Source organism: Dipodomys spectabilis, unplaced genomic scaffold (genome assembly GCF_019054845.1).
Source record: "Dipodomys spectabilis isolate Male_0828 unplaced genomic scaffold, ASM1905484v1 ptg000073l, whole genome shotgun sequence".
In the NCBI taxonomy this organism is placed as follows: domain Eukaryota; kingdom Metazoa; phylum Chordata; class Mammalia; order Rodentia; family Heteromyidae; genus Dipodomys; species Dipodomys spectabilis.
This window is the reverse complement of record NW_024870750.1, coordinates 2,707,883-2,728,674: the sequence shown is the minus strand read 5'-3', so window position 1 is coordinate 2,728,674 and position 20,792 is coordinate 2,707,883. Positions and strand designations below refer to the sequence as shown.

The window sequence follows — 20,792 nt, the reverse complement described above, 5'->3', positions numbered from 1 at the left end:
CAGGGCCAATAAGTATATACTGTAGTACATGAAACAAAACAAGAATGATACTTGGAACTGAGTCCCTTTTTCTTTCTTTCATCAAAGCCTGTTTCCTAACATCATTGTTAGGCAAAGCAAAAAAGAAATGTTTGCTCTGTTACGTAAGAAATAAACTTCATTTGGTATTCAACTGACTTTCTAACTCAGCAGACAGGACTTTACATCTTCAAATACTGAAAATAAATTGCATTCTTGGCCCTTGCTTGAAAAGGTTATAGAGAATAAATGCACACCCTGGTAGTGTTCTAGTGATCTCCCTAATCTCAGTTGCACTTTGTCAGAACGAGGTAACTGGTAGTTAAGTGAAATACCCTAGATCAAAGGGGGATTAATCACCAACTGAATCCTTGCTGAATAAACCTGTCATTCAAGAAAATTATTTCCACTGAACTTAGCAGAGGATTGAAGGTATTTGCATAACAGGGACCAACATACTTCAGCCAGGTTAAAAGGTTCAGAATTCATCCCATGTTTAGCTTTTTGCCTCCTTTTCCTTTCAGCAGTCGGGTACAATGGTTTCTAATCTGATAATACAGCTAACTATCTAAATGATGTCAGAACAGGAAAGTATTGCAAAGTTTCGATGAGGGATGGATCAATTTCACTTTCAGCATCTTCTAAATCTGATTTGTTGGAATTTAAGATGTAATCCTAAAAAAGTCCCTTAAACCTGGGGACTGTTTATTAACATCCTTTTTTGACCTTTGTCTTAGGAACAACTATTCTGCTGTGGCAGCAGTCCCTGCAGTAGTTTTAGATGTTAATTCTGTCTATCTATGTCTGTCCTAGAGGTAGTGGAGGAATGTATGACTGTTTACACAAAAACCAGAAAAAAAAAACCTGAATAATTTTTACTATGTACAAAATGATGTTAAAAAAACCCATACAATGTATAAAGCCATCTTAATTTTAACATGACTAACTGGTATGAAAAAATTTTATGAGACTTAATAATGTCTAATCAAACTTTTAAGTAATTTTCATAAGAATTCTGGACAAGGCTATTTATTTCAAACATAAAAGAGACAATCATTATAAAATACTACTAGATTATTACCTATAAAATGTTTAAAAATATTTTTTAGTAAAAAATGGGGAAAAGCTTTTACCAAAATCATACACCATCTTTTCTAGAGTTCTCAGAAAGTTTCTTTCTTTTTTTCACATTTTGAGTTTAGTGAATAATAATTACCCATATAATAGACATCAGGTTTCATAATCATATTTGGCATTTAACGGGAATTTAGCAATTTAGTGTCTAGAGTGGTCTGACACCATCCAAATCTTTCACTGGAAATAGTTGCTCATATTCATTGCACACGCAAAGCATCTTTCAAGTTAAAAAATGCAAAGAATAGTTATCAAAGAAAATGAATGAAATCCATAGTGAGATAATTTTTTAGAAAATGATTGAAGTTTTACCCCAAGAAAGGACTCTTAGAGTCTTATAGCTTAGAATAAGAACATGTCAATCACGATTAAGCTTCTGGAATCGGAATCCCTTTGAAATGCAGCTGTTTCTTCTTTAATTGTGGCAGTGGACTCTGAAGAAAAGAAAGGTCCAGCCTTAAAGATGAGTAAGGAATACAAAATAGCTCAGGATTAGTTGAGGAGTTCAAAGGTCGCTAATTACACTAAGGAGTTCCCAGACACAGGGAAAACATTAAACAGGTCACCTACCAAACGGGAAACAGACTTTGTCTTCAGAAATTATCCTGAAGTGACAGGTTTCTAGACAAAATCAAAAGCATCACAGTGTGCCCAGCTGATCTCAATGGGATGAAAACATGAGTTGGGCTTTAGTGCTGTAGTGTTATGTTAGAATGGAATGGCAACAGATGGTTTTGGGTTCCTTATCAACCCTAAACTTTTCCAGCACTTCCTATATCTTCTTCAAGTTTCTAGAAATGTCAAAAACCAAACAGTTCACTGCTTTTTTTCCCCCTCTTATCTGTTTATGAAGAAAACTTTTCTCAGAGTTTATTATATACCACTATATATTATTATATATATTACATACCACTAGATAAATGACTGTGAAACATTGTACAATCAAGATTTTCAAATGTCTCTATTAATACTAACCCAAGTAAAAGGCTAAGCTTTCACTGAGCTGAAGCACGACAATGTGTGAAAAACAGTATTTTCTTCTTTAAAAAGAAACCTTTTTACTACCGATTATGTATGATTAAGCTAGAATAGCAAGTTAAAGTCCTGGGCAGGCAGTTATTCTCTTTTCTTTGTTACTTGGGATCATTTTGAACATGGAATCTATGTTATGATAATGCTTTCTATAAATGAGGGTTTATAATGAGTAGGATTGACCTTAATTAAAAACTCATATTTCAAATCCTAAGTTTATAAGTACTATCCCTTCAAACTAGTAAAACTCTTTAGAGGAGTTAACAGCTCTTTTCTAAGCTTTCCCCTAGGAGCCTCATTAAAAAAACAGAACTCAGGATGTAGTTAAATTGAATATTAATCTGTAATGCATATTTTTTTTATAATGCTTCAAATTCTGTTCTGTAAAAAGAATTTCCAGATGTTCTGAGGATCTTATCATTATTATTTTTTGTTCTAAGGATCATGAGATGTCTTTTCTTCTTATGGTCATTTAAAGTCCACCCCGACAATGAATCACTTTGAAAAAAGAATTGTAGAATTAGAGAATTAAGACTATGGGTAGATAGAAAAAACTAAGAGCATGGGTAACAGAAAATAAGAGTAACAAAGTTAGAGAAAATATGCTACATAAAATAATGGTAAATGATACATTCTACTCACAGAAAGGTTTTTGAGTTTTTACCTAAATTCATTCATTAATAGATTTAATTTGGTGAAAGGGATAAAAAGCAGTTTTATGACTAAATTCTTTTTAAAAAATTGGTCTACAGACATTAGGTGGTCGTAAAGTACTATGCTCATTTTTTAAAAGTATCACTAACATCTTCATATGCCTAGCATCTTAAGCAAAATGTTATTCTGTCAGACTAAAAAGATTAGTTAAAAAAGTTCTAAAAAAAGAAGAAGAAAAGTAGGGTGCTAGTGGCTCACATCTGTAATAGTTTCGCAGGAGGCTGAGATCTGAGGATCGTAGTTTGAAACCAGCCTGGGCAGAAAAGTCTATGAGACTCTATCTATACAAAACTACCAAAAAATCTGGAAGTGGAGCTGTGGAAGTGGAGCTGTGGCAAGTGGCAGAGCACTAGCCTTGAACAAAAAAGAAACTCAGGAACAGTAGCCAGACCTTGAGTTAAAGCTCCTGGACTGGTGCCAAAAAAAAATTTTGCAGCAAAAACGAAAAGCTCTAGGAGAGAGATCAAAATTAAATAGAATTGTGGATTCTTTATTAATCAATAGATCTGATTTAAAAGCAAGATCAAATAATTTTTCTTTGTTTTCACTGGCTATCTTTTGAAGAGATTTACAGTTTTGCTTTTTCAGTTGTGGGGCTCGAACTCAGAGCCCGAGAGCTGTCCCTGAGCTTTTTTACCCAACTGGAGATAAGTTTCATGGCCTTTCCTGTGAGGGTTGATTTTGAACTGCAATTCTCAGATCTCAGCCTCCTAAGTAGCTAGGATCAGAGGCGAGGGCCACTAGTGTTGGGCTATTTTTAACCTGATTTCTGGTACTCTTTAACAGTACACTGTACTAAGAACAATTAGGTTTAGACAAGCAAATATTTTTGTCTTGCATACAACTGCAATGCATTGGAATGGCTGCCTAAAGCTCTGCACTGAAAAGAAGCCTGAGCTCTTACCCAGGAAAGCTTGTTGTAGAGAAAGGGCTATGACTGATTAGTAATGTCTGCCTCAGGAACATGTTGACCCAAGACTTGTCTGAAATAAGCCAAAATGAATCACTCTAAATTCTTGTTCTGGATCACAGTGACGTAACATCAAAAGGTAACAAAAACTTAGCCAAAACACATTAAATAAGTATTTTATAACTAATTCATTCAATGATATTCTTTCAGTCATAGGTTTTACAAATACATCTTTTAAAACAATGACTATGATTGGATACAATTCTAGTTAAGCTATGTTACCAGTATACAAATCCCATTTAAATACATTGTAATTACAATAACAATGATCCATATGTAACTGGAGCAGGGGCTTTAGAATTCCAGATGTAATAATCAGAAGAAATTATTTTCCGTCCTAAAAATAGAAAAAAGAAAGGAAAATAATGACAAAAATATTTTATGGTAGTTTAACTTCAACAAACAGCAAATCCATGACTTTGAAGTGTGGAAAACAACATTTCATGGTAATATTGTCCACATTCATTTTAATTTCACCTTATCAAATTTTTACCACTCTAATAAATGAGTTCTTAAATATTTGAACAATTCATCTTTTAGCTTATATGAATACCCTGTAACTTATGCCGTCTCTCAATTTTTTTCCCTCACATTTTCCCTAAATTCTACTTCTTGTGAATCATTACCTTAATTGAAAAGCATTTAAGATGGCTTGTTGGTTTCTTTTTTGAAGGCTCCCCTTACCCCCTTTTTAACTTGTTTCTGGTCTTGCAAATCAACATTCAGTTTTTCAGTAATACTTTAAAGAAGCATTCTTCTTATAATTCTGATTTATTTCTGTTTAAATACCTTTGTAACTGGACAAATGGCAACCTCTTTGAACTTTTCTGATATATAAAACTGAGATAATAATCCTCAGTTGGAGTTGGACATATAACTTGAAGTTCTTATTGTATGTATCACTAATATCCAATTCAGCCTTTTATAACCTTCATAACAGAATATGGAAGTAGAATCTTGTCCTTTTTTATTCAGTTCAGTTCAAAAGTTTGACAATCTAGAATGCCAAGAGAAAACACAGCACACTGCTGTGTGAACACATTCCAGAACAGACTGCTTGAATTTTGACTCCTAGTTCTGCCATTTACTAGCTACAGAATCCTAGTGTTACTGGTCATAACATGTTCTATCAGTGATTCTGTCTATAAAATGGCCATAACTCATATAGAATGCTGTCAGTTTTAATAAAAGACATACAGAAGCCAGGTGCTAGTGGCTCACACCTGTAAGCCTACTCAGGAGGCTGAGACCTGCCTGGGCAGGGAAGTCTGTGAGACATATAGTTAATATTAATAAAATGCTTAAAAGTATTTTAGTTACTACATAAAGAGAACGTATTCATCATAGACAATCTAAATACGGACCTGCTGGTATACAGATAAAACCACTGACTGTTCAGTATTAAACTTCCATTAAAAAATGAAAACAGGGGCTGGGAAGGTAGCTCAGTGGTATAGCACTTGCCTTGCATGCATGAGGCCCTGGGTTCGATTCCTCAGCACCACATAAGCAAAAAGAAAAAAGCTGGAAGTGGTGCTGTGGCTCAAGTGGTAGAGCTGAGGGACAGCGCCCAGGCCCAGAGTTCAGGCCCCATGACTGGACCCCCCCCCCCAAAAAAAAATGAAAACAGCTGGGTACCGGGGCTCATGCCTGTAATCCTAGCTACTCAGAAGGCTGAGATCTGAGAATCTCAGTTCAAAGCCAGCCCGAACAGAAAGTCTGTGAGACTCTTATCTCCAATTAACTACCAGAAAACTGGAAGTGGTGCTGTGGCTCAATTGGTAGAGCACTCGCCTTGAGCTGAAGAGCTCAGGTACAGCACTCAGGCCCAGAGTTAACGTCCTATGCTGACAAAAACAAAAACCAACAAAAAAACAAATGGTATACTGCTAGGCACAGAGGCTATGCTTGTAATCCTAGCTATTTGGATGGCAGAGATAGCTGGAGACCAACTGGGACAAAAAGTTAGAAAGACTCCAACTCAATGAAAAAAGCTAGGCCTGGTGGCATCCACCTGTCATCTCAGCTATTTTGGAGATGCAAAGCATGAAAACTGTAGTCCACGTTGGCTGATTAAAAAAAAAAGTGACACCATATCTGAAAAATAATTAAAGCAAAACCACCAGGGAAATGGTGCAAGTTGTAAGGCATCTGCCTAGTAAGCGCAAGACCCTGAGTTCAATCCCCAGTACTACTAAAGGGAGGGGAGGATACATATATAGATATATATATATCTATATATAGTATATATACACTATTACTATTTTATTTTATCAATTCAGGATACTGGCTTATTCTGGCATTACGCAGAATTAATTACTGCTAGTTACAAGAGATTGCTTACAATTCTGGTACAGAGTCTTGTTATATACCCTTCCGAATTTTAGGGCCCCATTTATGTGGTTTTTTTTCTTTTTATAATCAATAAACTCAATGAAGGTAGGGAACCATCTCTTTATTGCTTGCATATTGGCAGAATAGAAATGGTACTATATAATATTTACTGATAACATTACTAAAAATTATTTAAAATTTTAAATAATAATTATTTGTGACATCTATTGAATCTACACTATATGCTGAGTGCTTGATCAACATGTTATTATGCCTTATTTCAACTTTATAGATGGATGGAAAAGTAAATTTTAAAGTTCACTGAATTGCCCAAGCTACATAACCAATAAACTATTAGAGCTAAGTCAGATCCTGATCTATCCATTAATGAAGTCTCTGCGAACCATTTTTGAATGTAAAAGTTTATTATAACCAGAGCAAGGGAAATCCAACTTTATACTAAGAGTTATCCCTTTCCAATCCTTGCTCATTGACTTTTTTTGTGGAGGCAGCACTGTGGTTTGAACTCCGGCCTTGCCCTTGATAGGCTATGCTCTACCACTTAGGCAAACTTCCAGCCCTGTTTTTTTTTCTGTGTAGGCTGACCTCAAACTGTAATCCTTATCTTCTCAACTTCTGAGTAGCTAGGATTACAGGCATGAAGCATTGGTGACTGTCCTTGTTGCTGTTGTTGTTTTAAACATGAGAGAGTAACATAAAGTTCAGACAATGTAAAAAGGAGTAGAGCAGAACAGAATTTTTATTATTGAGATTACTCTTCCAATCTCTAAATTCTGTCACATTTTAACTCAGGCAAAAATATACCACTTGAATTCCATTACGTTAATTTGAATCTGCATTACTTACGTGCACTTATTTTTGGTTTTCCTGACCCAAAAACTTGAACTGAATGCTGATCAACATAACATCCTGTAAGTGTGTAATCCAGGATCCTAAAATGGAGCTAAAAAAATGAGAGGAATGTGCCAAATTGAGGTGATTATTTGATAAAAATCATGGTTACATTTTTGCCCTGACACCAATTTAGGGAATTTAGTTGACCATAGCTCACAAAGTTCAACTGGATGTGTACACATGTATATACACACTATACATACATACTTCCTTCCTTTGCCCTGGGCCATTTCTTTGTAAAACTGCCATGAAATACTTAACAGATACCAGGCACTTCATCAGTATGGACTCTAATCCACAACAAGGCCATCTTCATTATACAGAAGGGGAAAATAAGGTTCAGTGAAGGAAGCAATTAGCATCTAGAATGTAAGCAACAGAGCTGGTATTTGAACTCAGACCTGATGCACTATAAAAGCTGCATGCCTTCCACTGTACTGTTTAGAATACCCCTACGGCCATTTAATCCCAATATTATTTCAGGTCACAATTCTTTTGCAGGCAGGAATCGTGTACCTCTTAGTATAACAGCATAGGAATGCAATTACTAAAACAGAGACATCAGTTTATTTTAGTGTCAGAAGCAATAAGCTGATCTACTTCATTTTCCAGAAAATTAAAATTGACCTTTTATAGAACTAAGCTTAGAAATTTCCCCTTCTCAAAACTTTCTAAAATGTAATCTATCCTTCCTGAATTTCATTGACAGTGTGTTATTCTTACCATAAATGCCAATTATAATACTATGTTGTAACAAGCTGAGACATTACGACCTTCTTTGAAGGGATGGTGTCAGAGTGCATCTCAGTCACAAGTGTCACACAAGAACTATGAAAAGGCCCATGTTTTAGAGTTGCAGTCTACTTTCACTGTGGTTCTCCTCTTGCCTGTTGCTAAATGCTCCTGATTTTGCAAGATTCTTGAATTTTCTATACTTTTTCTTTTTACACAACACTGGGGACCAAATTCAGGGTCTTATGAATAAGTGCTCTATCACTGAGCTACAAGCCCAGCCTCATACTTTCTTTTCTCCTACCTGCCAGTTTCTCCCACTTTGTAAAAATGTTCTTTTCAATTGCCAAACTAGCTCTCAGGATATACTTTTTAGACTTCAGCAACTTCTTACTGCTGCAATGTAGGTAATTTCTGATAGTAAAGGGTTTGTTCTTGTTTGGTTTACTTCTGAATGCTTAAGGGTCATGCACAGCAAAACTGATTTTCACACAATTGATAGATAGAGCTGGCTGACGCTGACTGGAAAAATAATCATCAGTATATTTCTGATTTTTGTATTACTTCCTCAAGTTGCCTTTATGGATAGATTTCAATGTTAAATCTTTGATTTCTCTGACAGCATTATATTTTCCTTTCTAATCACTCAGTTTGCCTTACTGAATCGTTATTCTGAATTGTGTCTCCATTTAAAAAAAATTATGATCTTAACTATTTCTTCCCTGTGGTAACTTTTAAATCCTTATTTGAAGCTGGTTTCTCACTTGTGAATCAAGCTTTAGGTATTTGGCTACTATAGGACTTTACATTAAGGTATGTTACTATTATCTGCAACAATATATGAAGCTTACTCCTTCCCAACTTCTTCCACATCAATACTTTTTCACCCAAATATATTCACAAGTTCAGGAAATATTTATGTACTAGGTACTGGACTGGGATATTGGGAATAAAACAATAAACAAGACATATAGTTTCTGTTCTCTTGGAGTTTCAAGTCCAGGTTAACTTACATATTTTTAAACACCACCATCTTGACTAGTAACTATTTTTTGTCCAAATGTTAGCGACCAGGGATTCATGCACCTTTATCACAGATCTGCAGCAGTACCTTTCTTTCTCTTTATGCTCACACTATGCTAGATAGTATCAATGTATTAATTTCCATTTGCAATATTAAAGTATCTATAAAATGTTTTTGCTGTCTCTATTTTCTTCACTCATTCCTTGTGGATTAATGTTCTTTATAGCTCTTCTGTGAAATGCTACCACACTCTTTTAGAAATCCTAAAATAGGGCTGGGAAGGTGGCTCAGTGGCAGAGTGCTTGCCTTGCATGCATGAGGCCCTGGGTTCGATTCCTCAGCACCACATAAGCAGAAAAAGCTGGAAGTGGCACTGTGGCTCAAGTGGTACAGTGCTAGCCTTGAGCTGAAGAGCTGAGGGACAGCACCCAGGCCCACAGTTCAGGCCCCACGTCCAGCAAAAAAAAAAAAAAAAAAGAAATCCTAAAATACCTACCAAAGGAATAAAAGACTCAAATAACCAAATAACTACATTCTGAATTTAAACTACGTATCAAGTCTTACATAGAATGTCTGTTAATAGTGCTGGTTCTTATCTGCCTTGTTTACCCTCTGAACATTAATTATACAGTGTTTACTTCCTTTCATTATGTTATTTCTTTATCTAACCTATGATAGTCTTCAAGGAATGGCTTATCTTGTCCTCAGATTTTGCTTTACCTCCATCTTTCTTTGACCACTTTGGCCAGCAGTGCTCACTTGTTCTTGAGACCCCAAAAGCAATTAGCACTCACCGATTACTGATATGGATTACTGAAAAATCCTCAGAGACCAACAACTACATCTTATGTATTTTAAAATACAAATCTCAAGTTTGAGAACTAGGTAGGTAATTTAAATTAGGTTATTTAAGTTATACTTAATGTAAATTTTAAGGAAAATAGGAAAAAAAACTAATACTAAGCCAAAAGAAGCAAAACAATTTTAAAAAGGAGTTAAGAAGGACTATGCCAGATATAAAGCATAGAATTTAAAACAAATTTCTAGAAAATATAAAAAAATCTAGAGGCAATCTAGAAACAAAGGAAGGACTTTAAATATAAGAAGTCACATAAATAGGTTTACCTTTACATATGCTGTTGTGCCAATACAAATGTGGTCAAATGGTTGTTTATCACGGCTCTTGGATCCAAAAGTTACAGTTCCAGAAAGACTAATTTCCATTGATTTGGGGAACTTCTGGCCTACAAGCACAAGTATACCAAATTCTAAATTACTTAGATTCTACAACAAATGAAAGAAAATCAGTGAACAAAATCTTCTCACCAATAGTCCAGACCAATAAGCTTTTCTCTCGAAATACATCAAGCTGGCCAAAACTAACTTTGTATTCCAAATGTGTGATTGAACCTCTTAAAAAATAGGAAAAAAAAAGAATCTTAGATTTATGAGATTGAAGACAATCTTCTGTTACTAAATACAAGGGCAGCATAAAAGCTGATAAAGCTGATCTGTACTCTAGTTTGTAGAATAGAATGAATATATACCTCAGAACAACCAGAAATTATCTAAACATTTATATCAATGATTGCATTTGATTATTACTAATGACAATTATGAAATCACAAAGACTACTAATAGCCACATGGGTTGGTTCAACACTAAAAGTATGATTTTAGTATATATTTAAGTATTTTTTTTTTTTTTTGGGTGCTTGATCCTGTGCTTGAACTCAAGGCCTGGGTGATGTCCCTGAGCTTTTTAGCTCAAGGCCAGTTAGTGATCTACCACTTGTAGCATAGCTCCACTTCTAGCTTTTTGGAGATAAAAGTCTCATGGACTTTCTTATCCAGGCTGCCTTTGAACTGCAATCCTAAGTCCACTTTAAAAAGACTATGCTGCAATATAACTTTAAAAGAGATCTTGTGAGAAAGTAATCTTATAATTAGATAATTACCAGATTGCTGATAGTTGGAATTGACTTATATGTGGAATATGGAGGAATGATAGAAAGGAAGTTCCTAGTAAAATAATCCTTGAGGAAGTTATATTGGCTTAACTTTAGAACTTACTAGAAAGTTTAACCAGAAAAAGGAAGATACATTTAAAGTTATGCACATTATTTTGATTGAGAATCAGAATTCATTTGAATAAAAAATTTAATTTTAAAAATAAGGTTAAAAGAATAAATAATTTGTGGCAATAGGGAGGTAGAAATTGATAAGTTATTTATTCCTACCTATTGTAAAAAGGTATATGAGCTTCACAGAATTCAAAATTATTTTTCACACTTTCATGAAGTTTTAAATTAACTGTTAATTTTAGTTGTACTTCCTCTTCTTTCATTTGATAAAAACCCAAAATTGGTGGAACAGGGACCTGAAAACCAACACAAAATTTTATGTAATTCTCTCACTTTTGTAAAATGGGTCTAAAATATTAATTATGATTACAGTATTATACACTGTAGCAATATATATCTGCTTACATTGTGTATGTATATATAAAGATTATGGTATATGTAAGAAATATGTATCATATTTTAAGATTTATCAGATATTTAGTTATTCCAAGTTCTTTTGGTAATAGCAATAATGGGTCTACATTCACTTTAAGGACAGAGATTCTTCTATTTTTCCTGTTCCTAGAGATGAGAAAGGTACCTTACAGAAGGACACAGTATATTCTTGATCTTCTATGTTCTCAGAACTGCAGAATAGGGCCTGTGCTACAAACACTGATCACTGCTGTCCTGTCCATTCCCTGCTGATCCTTTCTGTGACTGCACTCCCTTCCATTTCCTTACCATCTAGCTCAAATATGCCTTATTTGATTGGTCATCAAAACTGGATGAAGGGGAAATAATATGAAGGCTGGTAAAAACCAATCACTGCTACTGGTACACTGAAATAAGACATAAAGATTTCTTCTACATGGTAATCCGTAGAACTGTAAGGCCATAGGCAAACACAGAAACTCAGGTGAAAGAGAAGAATGAGAAGCAGCAATGAGATAACTGGTGCTTGAGCACATAACGATTTTAGCTTTCTGGTTCTAGTTTGGGTATGACCTGGATCTACTTTTTTTCTTGAATGATAATAACCTATTGACTTCTCAAAATTAATTTCTTCTACTTAAACTAGTATAAGACTTTTTAACCTACTGAGCTATAATTAGAAAAAAATAAATGAAAAAAGACAAGATAAACAAATGGTATGGTTGTATAGAAAACATGTTGGGCTTGTGAATCTGGAAAATCTGGCTCTTCCATTTATCAGTCATATGACTCTGAGACTTCAAATGAAAAATCAGGATAGAAATACCCAAGTTAAGATTCATTAAAAGCACGAGAGAAAATATACCTGAAATGCCTAAGATCTGACACAGCATTGATTCAATAAGCAATACATAGCTATTAATATATTTGTAACTAAGGTTTTCCTGTGATTAGTGTTAGTTCATGTTTATAGTTAAAATCATGACTAAATCTTAACAGGACCTATCATGTGACCATGGACTTCTTATTAAGGAATATTAAAAAGAAATAGACTCCCAAGAATACAAATGATTTGCTTATCAATAGTATTTATAAACATACCAGAAACTTTCCTGATTGTTTACCTGGGAAGTATAGTAGCATAAGTTGAATGATTCTAAAGGTGGAGTGAATGGAAATTTATAAGGTCCACTAAATGCAGAATCATCCATTCCATCAACACTACTAGCAGTCAGAATGGCAGAATCGAGAGAAGTCACGCAAGGATGAACTAGGATATCTTGAAGTGGAGATCCATTGGTGGGGAGACTCAAGCTCATGGTAACATTTGGCATGATTCCTTCCAAATCACACTGCAATACAAACACAAATGAGATCTGAGTTGCATATACCTGTTTCTCCCAATTTACTTTACTTTTCTCCCTCGGTTTTCTTTTCTTTGCTTTCTGCTTTTCTGTTTAGTGGTTTTATCACACTCTTAGATAGCCAAGCAACTGGCCAGAGAGGCTTCGGACTCCTATGCTTACCTGTAAGCTTCTTAAAAAGATATTTCAAGCCACCCACTTCTCTCCATTCCTTTTCCAACATTTGTACAGGCCTTTACAATTTCTGTCCTGGTCCTCTAAATATGTTTAGACTTACTTTCCTCTAGCCAATCCATTCTTCATCAATGCTAGAGCTGCCTTAATGAATGATAATTAAAAAAAAATTGTATCCATGTTTAAAACATTTCACCTGGAAGCTTGTAATCCTAGCTACTCAGGAGCCTGAGATCTGAAGATCACAGTTCAAAGCCATCCCAGGTAGGAAAGTCTGTGAGATTCTTATCTCCAACAAATCACTAGAAAAGTGAAAATGGCGTAATGGCTCAAGAGGTAGGGTGCTTGCCTTGAGCTGAAGAGCACAAGGACAGCGCCCAAGACCAGAGTTCAAGCCCCAGGACCAACAAAAAAACAACAACAACAAAAATTTCACCAGGGCAGTTGTGGTTCATGCCTATAATCCTGACTACTCAGGAGGCTGAGATCTGAAGAATGGGATTCAGAACCAGTCTTGGCAGGAAAGTCTTATCTCCAGGAAGGGAAGACATTTATCTCCAATTAACCACCCAAAAGTTGGAAGTAAAGCTGGTAGAATACTATCCTTGAACAAAACAAACTCAGGGACAGCACCCAGACCTTTGAGTTCAAGGCCCAGAACTGGCACAAAAAAAGAATTAAAAAAAAAACAAAAAGAAAGTTCTTTTGGTTATAATTACAATAGTATCAAATGAAAATGTCCAATAATGTTACTAAAATGAAAAAAGGTGTATTTTAGTTTTAAAATGTTTGATACTTTGTTTTTATGTGCAGCATAAGAATAAAATTAGTTTTGGTTTTATACTTACGGAGATAATAATATAAGCCAACATTTACTAGTGCTATTAAATTTTAAATTTTATGCTAATTGAAAATTTCCCTATGATTTTAGAAACAGCATCATATGGACCCCTCCAATGAATTTCCTATTATTTAGGCACTAAAATAACCAGGGCAGCCATTTATTATAAAATGAGGATTGCTATTCTAGGACTTATCTACTACCGTTTAAACTCTTCTTCACATGCAAATCTGGACCTTAAAACCAGGAATGATAACTCAAGAGCTATGAATGACATCAGTTTTAAAGGATTCATATGGTTGTGTGACTTTTCTGTGGTCACAAAGAAAATCAGCAAGATTAAGGGCTGGAACTTCAGTTTAAATATACTATCATATATATAGTTCATTCCTATTCATTGTATTCCCCCTCTCATTCCCTCCTTCCCCTTCACTTCTCTCTTCTTCACCTTCCCTCCTTTCCCTTCTTTTGATAGGTGGTTCTGGTGATTGATCTGGTTCCTCAGAAATACTAGGTTAGGACTCTACCATTCAGTTACTTCCTCAGCCCGAGTGCTCAGACTTTCAGTTAATCAGTTTTTGTTGTTGTTGTTGTTTGCTTTTTTGTCCTGTTTCTGGGGCTTGCAGGATCTGGGTGCTGTCCCTGAGCCTCTCTGTGCTCAAGGCTAGCACTCTACCACTTGAGCTACAGGGCCACTTCAGACTTTTTTGAGTAGTTTATTGCAGATAAGAGTCTCAAAGGGACTTTTCTGGCTTTGAACTACAATTCTCAGATCTCAGCCTACTGAGTAGCTAGGACTGCAGGCATGAGCCACTGGTGCTTGGCTAGTTCATCAGGTTTTCTATTAGATATTTCCATTTATGATGGCATTCACAATAAGGCCATCAAATACTAAGTTCTTGAAATACTGTTTAAAGTGCTTGGCTATCTGTTGTGCTACTATGTACAATTGATAACATTTAGTGTTTCCTTTGTTTTGTATTTTTTTTTTAAAGGATGGTAATTTGTACAAAGAATCAATTCAAGTTTACATAAGTAACAAACTAGAGTCAACTTATAAATGGGCTGAGACATTATACACTAAAAGACATTATACACTAAATCAACTCAATTTAACATTTATGAATGACATAATCCATAATTTTAGAGCCATTTCTGGCTAATTACTGCTGATAGAATGATTAAGAGGAATGTATATGTTAAAAATAGATACAAAGTTTAGGTCATTGTAATTATGATAGAAAGGAAAAGAGAGATCTATTTTTCCATTAACACTGCTCTAATTCTTTGCAAAATCTACTTTTACATATAGTGCTTATATAGACACTTAAAAATAAATTTGAAATTCAAAAAGTTTACATTGAAGGCATATACAGTAAACAAAAGTAAAAGAGTACAAAGAAGAAAAGGAAGAAACAGACATCTGAGAATACTATTAACAGATAAACATAGAAGGTTCCTTGAAGAAATTTTACTTTGGTTGTTATGTTACACGAAACTAATTGCTGCTAACTATATTGATATTTCCTTGTTTTTTTTCCCAATTTTCTAACTGTAAGTCAGATAATTATGTATTAACCTATGGTCTTATTTAAATAAAACAAGAGGTTTTTTTGCATATCATGTCAGAGGATTTGTCAATTTCACTCACTAGAGAAAATAGGAAATGGATGTGGTGATATAAATATGCTCACAAATTCTCTGACAGTCTTTTCAGAAGGTACATCTAATACATGTGAGCAGACTTTGGTGACTCACATCTAATGCAGTAGAATTGGTGGTGGCATGTGACTTTTCTGTCTAACTCATAAAATAGCTTCTGACTCAACTTCCTCCTCTTTCTTCCTCCCCCACCACATCATCTGTTCTGAGAAAAGACAGTCATCAAGTTGCAAGAACAGTTAAGCAGCACTTAGAGAAGTTAATGTAGAAAGGAACTGAGGCCTCCCCCAGTAACCGGCATCAACTTGCCAGCCATACGAGTGGATTATCTTCCAAGTTGATCTCTTACCCCAGTCAAACCTTCAGATAACTATAGCGGCAACCAAAATCTTGACTGTGATCTCATGGTTCTACACTAGAAGTTTCTAGCTAAGGTACTCCAATACGAGCAGCTCATAAAGATAGTAAATAACCATAAGGATAGTAAATGTTTATTTTAAAGTAATGGAAGAATTCATCAATAGTTAAAACAAGAAGGAATATAACATTTCACAACTAACACTGAATGCTGCTGCTAAAGACAAAAATCAAGCATGCCATTTAACAGTGTAAAATAAAGGTCACAAATTTTACCTTTCTTTATATGTTAAAATGTTATGATAAAGCAAATACCCAAGGAAAAAAACTCTCACCTTGCAAACGACTGTTCCAACAACTTGCCACGTATCTGCTACATCCTGTTTATCATACTGCATGGATTTTACCTTTTCAGTTATAGAAATAAAAACCTGTGGTTTTCCTTTGTATGTTCCAGCTTTCCAGGCTGGCTGTTTTGGTAGCTGAGTCATAGAAGCAAAATCAATATTATCCATTGAATTCTGTAAGTTAGCATCTAATAAAGTACCAAATGGACAAGCCTGAAGAAGCAAGTCAGGTAATTGACTCAATCTTGTATTTAGCTCAGTGTCATTTTTCTGACCAGAGAAAAGAAAATCTTGTATCCCAAAAAGAAGTTCCAAGCCTTGTGAAATTCCACTAATGCTGATTAATGGTGGGGGAGGAGACAGAGTTTGTTCAACTAGTGGGATACTGGCATATATCATGCCATTCCTCAGAAAAGCAATTACTGGCCAGAGTTCTTGACCTCCTAATAGAAGTCTATAGATGGATGTTTTATTGATGCGTGAACAACTATCACGACTCTCCACAAAGTCCTTATCATCATCCAATAATCGAAATTCAAAGAGAAGTGCTTTAAGAAAGGGACCATCTTCAGGAATAGGCACATAACTTGCTCTATTGAAGACTTTGGCTCGTTTTTCAACAGTAGGGAATCGTCTGCATAGGAAAACAAAAACGTTGAAAAGAGGGAAAAAAAATTAAAAACAGCCCTAAACCACATGGCAAACAGTAGCAATCACAAACATACAACAAATATATATACCAAGAAAAGCCAGCAACCAAAAAATATATGTGTATTAAGTTCCTACTACAGTGTTTCATACTTAGAATGTTACCTTAAATGATAAAATATCATTTATTATTAGCGATGCTAATTCAACTTACTTAATTTTAGGGTAAGAGTATGTGATTTTAATCCCACATTTTTATTTTTTAGTCTCACAGATTTCCTTTTGGTGGACAAGGGGTATGTATCTAGACCATTTTAGTCATCTGTAAGACTTCTGTTTTTCTTTTGATTCCTTCTTAAAGAACAGAACCACAGTTGTGATTCACTATAAACTTCTAATTTGGATTCACCAATTAAGATGATATAATTTAAAAAAGAATGTCCTATTTTACTCAGTCTATTGTAACAGGTATATTAAGTCTTCCTCCAAATATTAACAAGAACGTCTTAGAAACAATGGCTTATCTCTAGAGTCCTGGAAGATACTAGGAGGTAATAAAACAAAATCTGTAATTCTTTATTGCTTGCTGGCTCTGAACAGAACATTAAGTTACTAATTTATCTGTTCTCTTTGGAAACTTAATACAAAATGCTATTGTTCTTGTACAGAAGTCTGCTTCTCAGTTTGACAAAATACATTTTTCCTATTCCTTCTCCCTCCACTTCAAAGTCTAGAGTAATATTAACTATTAACTTTTGAGTAAATCATCTAACTTTCCTAAGCTTATTTTCTTATTTGTAAAACAAATAGGAGGGCCATACTACAGCTCAGTGGTATAGCATCTGCTTAGCAGCACAAAGCCTTGGGTTCAATCTCTAGCATCAAAAATAAATAAAATTAGAGAAAATAAAACAAATGGGTGGCAAAAAATCAGCTGTTTTTATCAAGGGGCCAGAAACATACTTCCCTAAAACAATGCTTTTTACCAATACCAATGTTTGCTAATAATTAAAAAAAAAGAATGTATTCCAAGCTATCAATCTGAGTAAATTTCCCTCATTTAAATTCTAAAAGTTATAAAGTTAAGAAGTTCATCTGGAACCTTAAATAATTCCTTAATATGTGCTCAATAAATATTTTTGTTGGATGACTCAATTTGTCATTCCAAATTTTATTCTAGGTTTTTTTTTTTCCTAACAGGAGTCAAACCTTAATTGGGCCTATAATTATGGACACAATACCAACCTAAACCAGGCTTAAGCTGATACTATTAGTATCTGGACAGCAAATATTTAAACTAGAATTTAATTTTTAAACCAAGTTTTGGTGTGCTAAGAACATTTGCCTTCTTAAATCTTAAACAATGGCCAATGTACATCTGCTCAGCCTAACTCTAGTCTCAAGAAGTCAGAATTCTGAAAATAATGTAAGCTTGATTTGTTGAATAATACAGAATCAGTATCAGAGAGATAAATTATGTGAACCCAGAAAGCAGGGTTCACATAACCAATGAAGATATAAAGCTTAAATGATAATAGCAAAATTGATACATGGTCTAGAGAAAAACTAAGTAAGATTCCCACTTAACACCATGACTGAAGGAGTACCACAGATGAATTAAAGACCTAAATATAGTAGATAAAATAATGTGGTATAGTTGAATTTAGGATTTAAGAGTAGGGTTGTTTGGTGGTACTGGGTTAAAAAATATAAAATGGTTTTGATTGTAACAAAACTGCTACTTTGCCAGGTGCCAGTGGCTCACACCTACAAAGGAGGCTGAGATCTGAGTATTCCTGTTCAAAGCCAGCCCAGGAAGACAAAACTTAAGGATTCTTATCTCCAATTAACTAGCAAAAAGCAAGAAGGAGAAGCATGGCTCAATGCACCAGTTGTGATGGAAAAATCCCAGAAAACTGAGGGATAGTATGAGACCTGGAGTTCAAGCTCTAGAATACACACACACACACACACACACACACTCACACACACAATTTTAATGGCAGGTAACATAAAAGTTATTGATGAACTAAAAGAAAATATGTGAATATCTAAAATGACATGCATTAATATAAAAACACACAATAAACTTTCATAAATCAAGCAGGGAAAAGCATTAACTTTTAAAGTAAAAAAAGAGAAAATGTATAGGCAATTCACAAGAAGAGCATACATAAAGGACTCACAAATAACACAATTAGATATCCCTTACTGGCAAACATCAGATTAAGTGACATGAAATAAGAGAGATACAGAAACCCTCAATGTGTTGATGGGTACAATCAGTATTCTGGTAGTGTTTGGTCACTAGCATAGATATGTCCTATAGATCAATGTGAGTATAACTACAGAGCAATTGTTCTGATGGCTAGGAGGAAGGCACTAAAAAAGAGACAGGTAAAACGTGGAACAAGTAAAACATGAAGTATTACAGAGTAAGTTGAAGCAATGGCCTAGCTCTGTAATCCAATATGGTGGACACTAGGCACATGTGGTATTTAAACTTAAAAGTGATAGTGCTGAGAAATCTGAAAAATGTAAGAAAAGGGAATGAAAGTCTTGCATTCTTTTCTAATGTAAGAAAAAATGAGTCTTTTAAAATTATGTAACTTAACAATATATATGCAAACACACACAAATGACAGGATAAAATGAAATAGTGTAAGATTAACCCATGAGAGTAGAAATAGACAACCATAGGACAGTAGGTAAAATGGAAGGGTTCCTTAAATCAATGAAGCTGATGAACCATGGAGCTAAGAATATAATCAATTCTCTGTACCAAGGACCAGTAACAACAAATGTTCTCTGTCCTGAGGTCCAACAGCAACAAATGTTAAGTCAGGTATCCTGGAGGAAAATGATTAACTTCAACTCTGATACCTTCAGTAAGACAACTGTTTGGGTTGCAAAGACAGGATTTTTTTCATAGCTGCACTGTCAATCACTTTGCATTCAAAATTGCACTAATTTTTTATCCGTTTCAATCTCTCATTCAACTAGACCACAGGGCTTTCCTAGGAGAAGAATGCATTGTTAAGGTGGGAGGAGGGAGAGAAAGAACTATCAGTGGCCATTGAGAGTGAAAGGTGAAACAAATTACTACCTACATTTTAACTTATATTAAAAGCAGCGTACCTACAGCTAATTCTTTTAAAGTGGGACAAGATCATTTACATCATCAAAGGAAACAGTGATGGTAATTTAATGTTTTTCCCACGTCTTCTTATTTATTTCAACGACTGGGAACAGTAAACGACGGCGACTTCTAGCAGTCACGCACCTTGGTAAGATGAAAATACTACTGCTCAGTAATAACGATTTTTCAGCAGAATGAGTTTAAGATGACTTCGAATGACATCCTCCGTATAGTCTGATAATCCTAATTTTTTTTTCCCCTTTCCTTTCTCCAGCCTGCATCGACCCCCGAAGCAGATGGAGTTAATGTTAAGATGCCACCCTGGGGTGGGGGTGCGGGGCCCGAGGGGAGCCCAGGCAATACTTCATACGTGCCAGGTACGAAGTGAGTAGAACGCTTCCGCCTTCAGGGACAAAACAGGTGAAGTAAGATGCCCCAAGCCCTGGCGTGGCTTATTCGCGGCGGATCTGGGCTACAAAACATCCTCAGACTGTGCTCCGCCCTCCATCCCCGCCCCCGGCGTGCCCGAGGCCTCCGGGCGGCACTCACCTGGAGAATCTGACGGTGCCACCAGGTGGAGTTCCCGGTTCGTGGCGAACGAGCCACAGCGCCCGCTGGGCCATGGGGGGCCCCCGGCATCCGCTCACCTCGGAACTGCCCGCCACGCCCGCCGCGACCCACAGCGGCCGCCTCAGACCGACTCCACCAACACCTCCCGGGCTGGGTTCCGTCACCAGAGAAGCACCAGTCTCTCCGGTCAAGGCACGTCAACTCAAAGTTCTAAGAATCCGCACCGAGAACCTAGAGAAACTTGCCCATTCCGCCCTCCGCCAGCCAGCCGGTCTTCCTCGAATTTCTACTTCCGGGACGGTGGCCCGAGAGGACGAAAC

The 20,792-nt window shown here is 35.6% G+C and overlaps 1 protein-coding gene across 1 annotated transcript; it reads right to left on the bottom strand.

The window, feature by feature from the left end:
• Positions 1–3,968: 3,968 nt before the first annotated feature.
• Positions 3,969–20,767, bottom strand: Ap5m1 (adaptor related protein complex 5 subunit mu 1). The gene is made up of 8 exons (XM_042682608.1): positions 20,452–20,767; positions 16,104–16,749; positions 12,495–12,722; positions 11,113–11,252; positions 10,200–10,285; positions 9,999–10,117; positions 7,070–7,166; positions 3,969–4,205 (listed from the first exon to the last, which is right to left on the bottom strand). Exons 1-8 carry the CDS (start codon positions 20,523–20,525, stop codon positions 4,123–4,125), a joined length of 1,473 nt encoding a protein of 490 aa, XP_042538542.1. The 5' UTR covers positions 20,526–20,767; the 3' UTR covers positions 3,969–4,122.
• Positions 20,768–20,792: the final 25 nt, after the last annotated feature.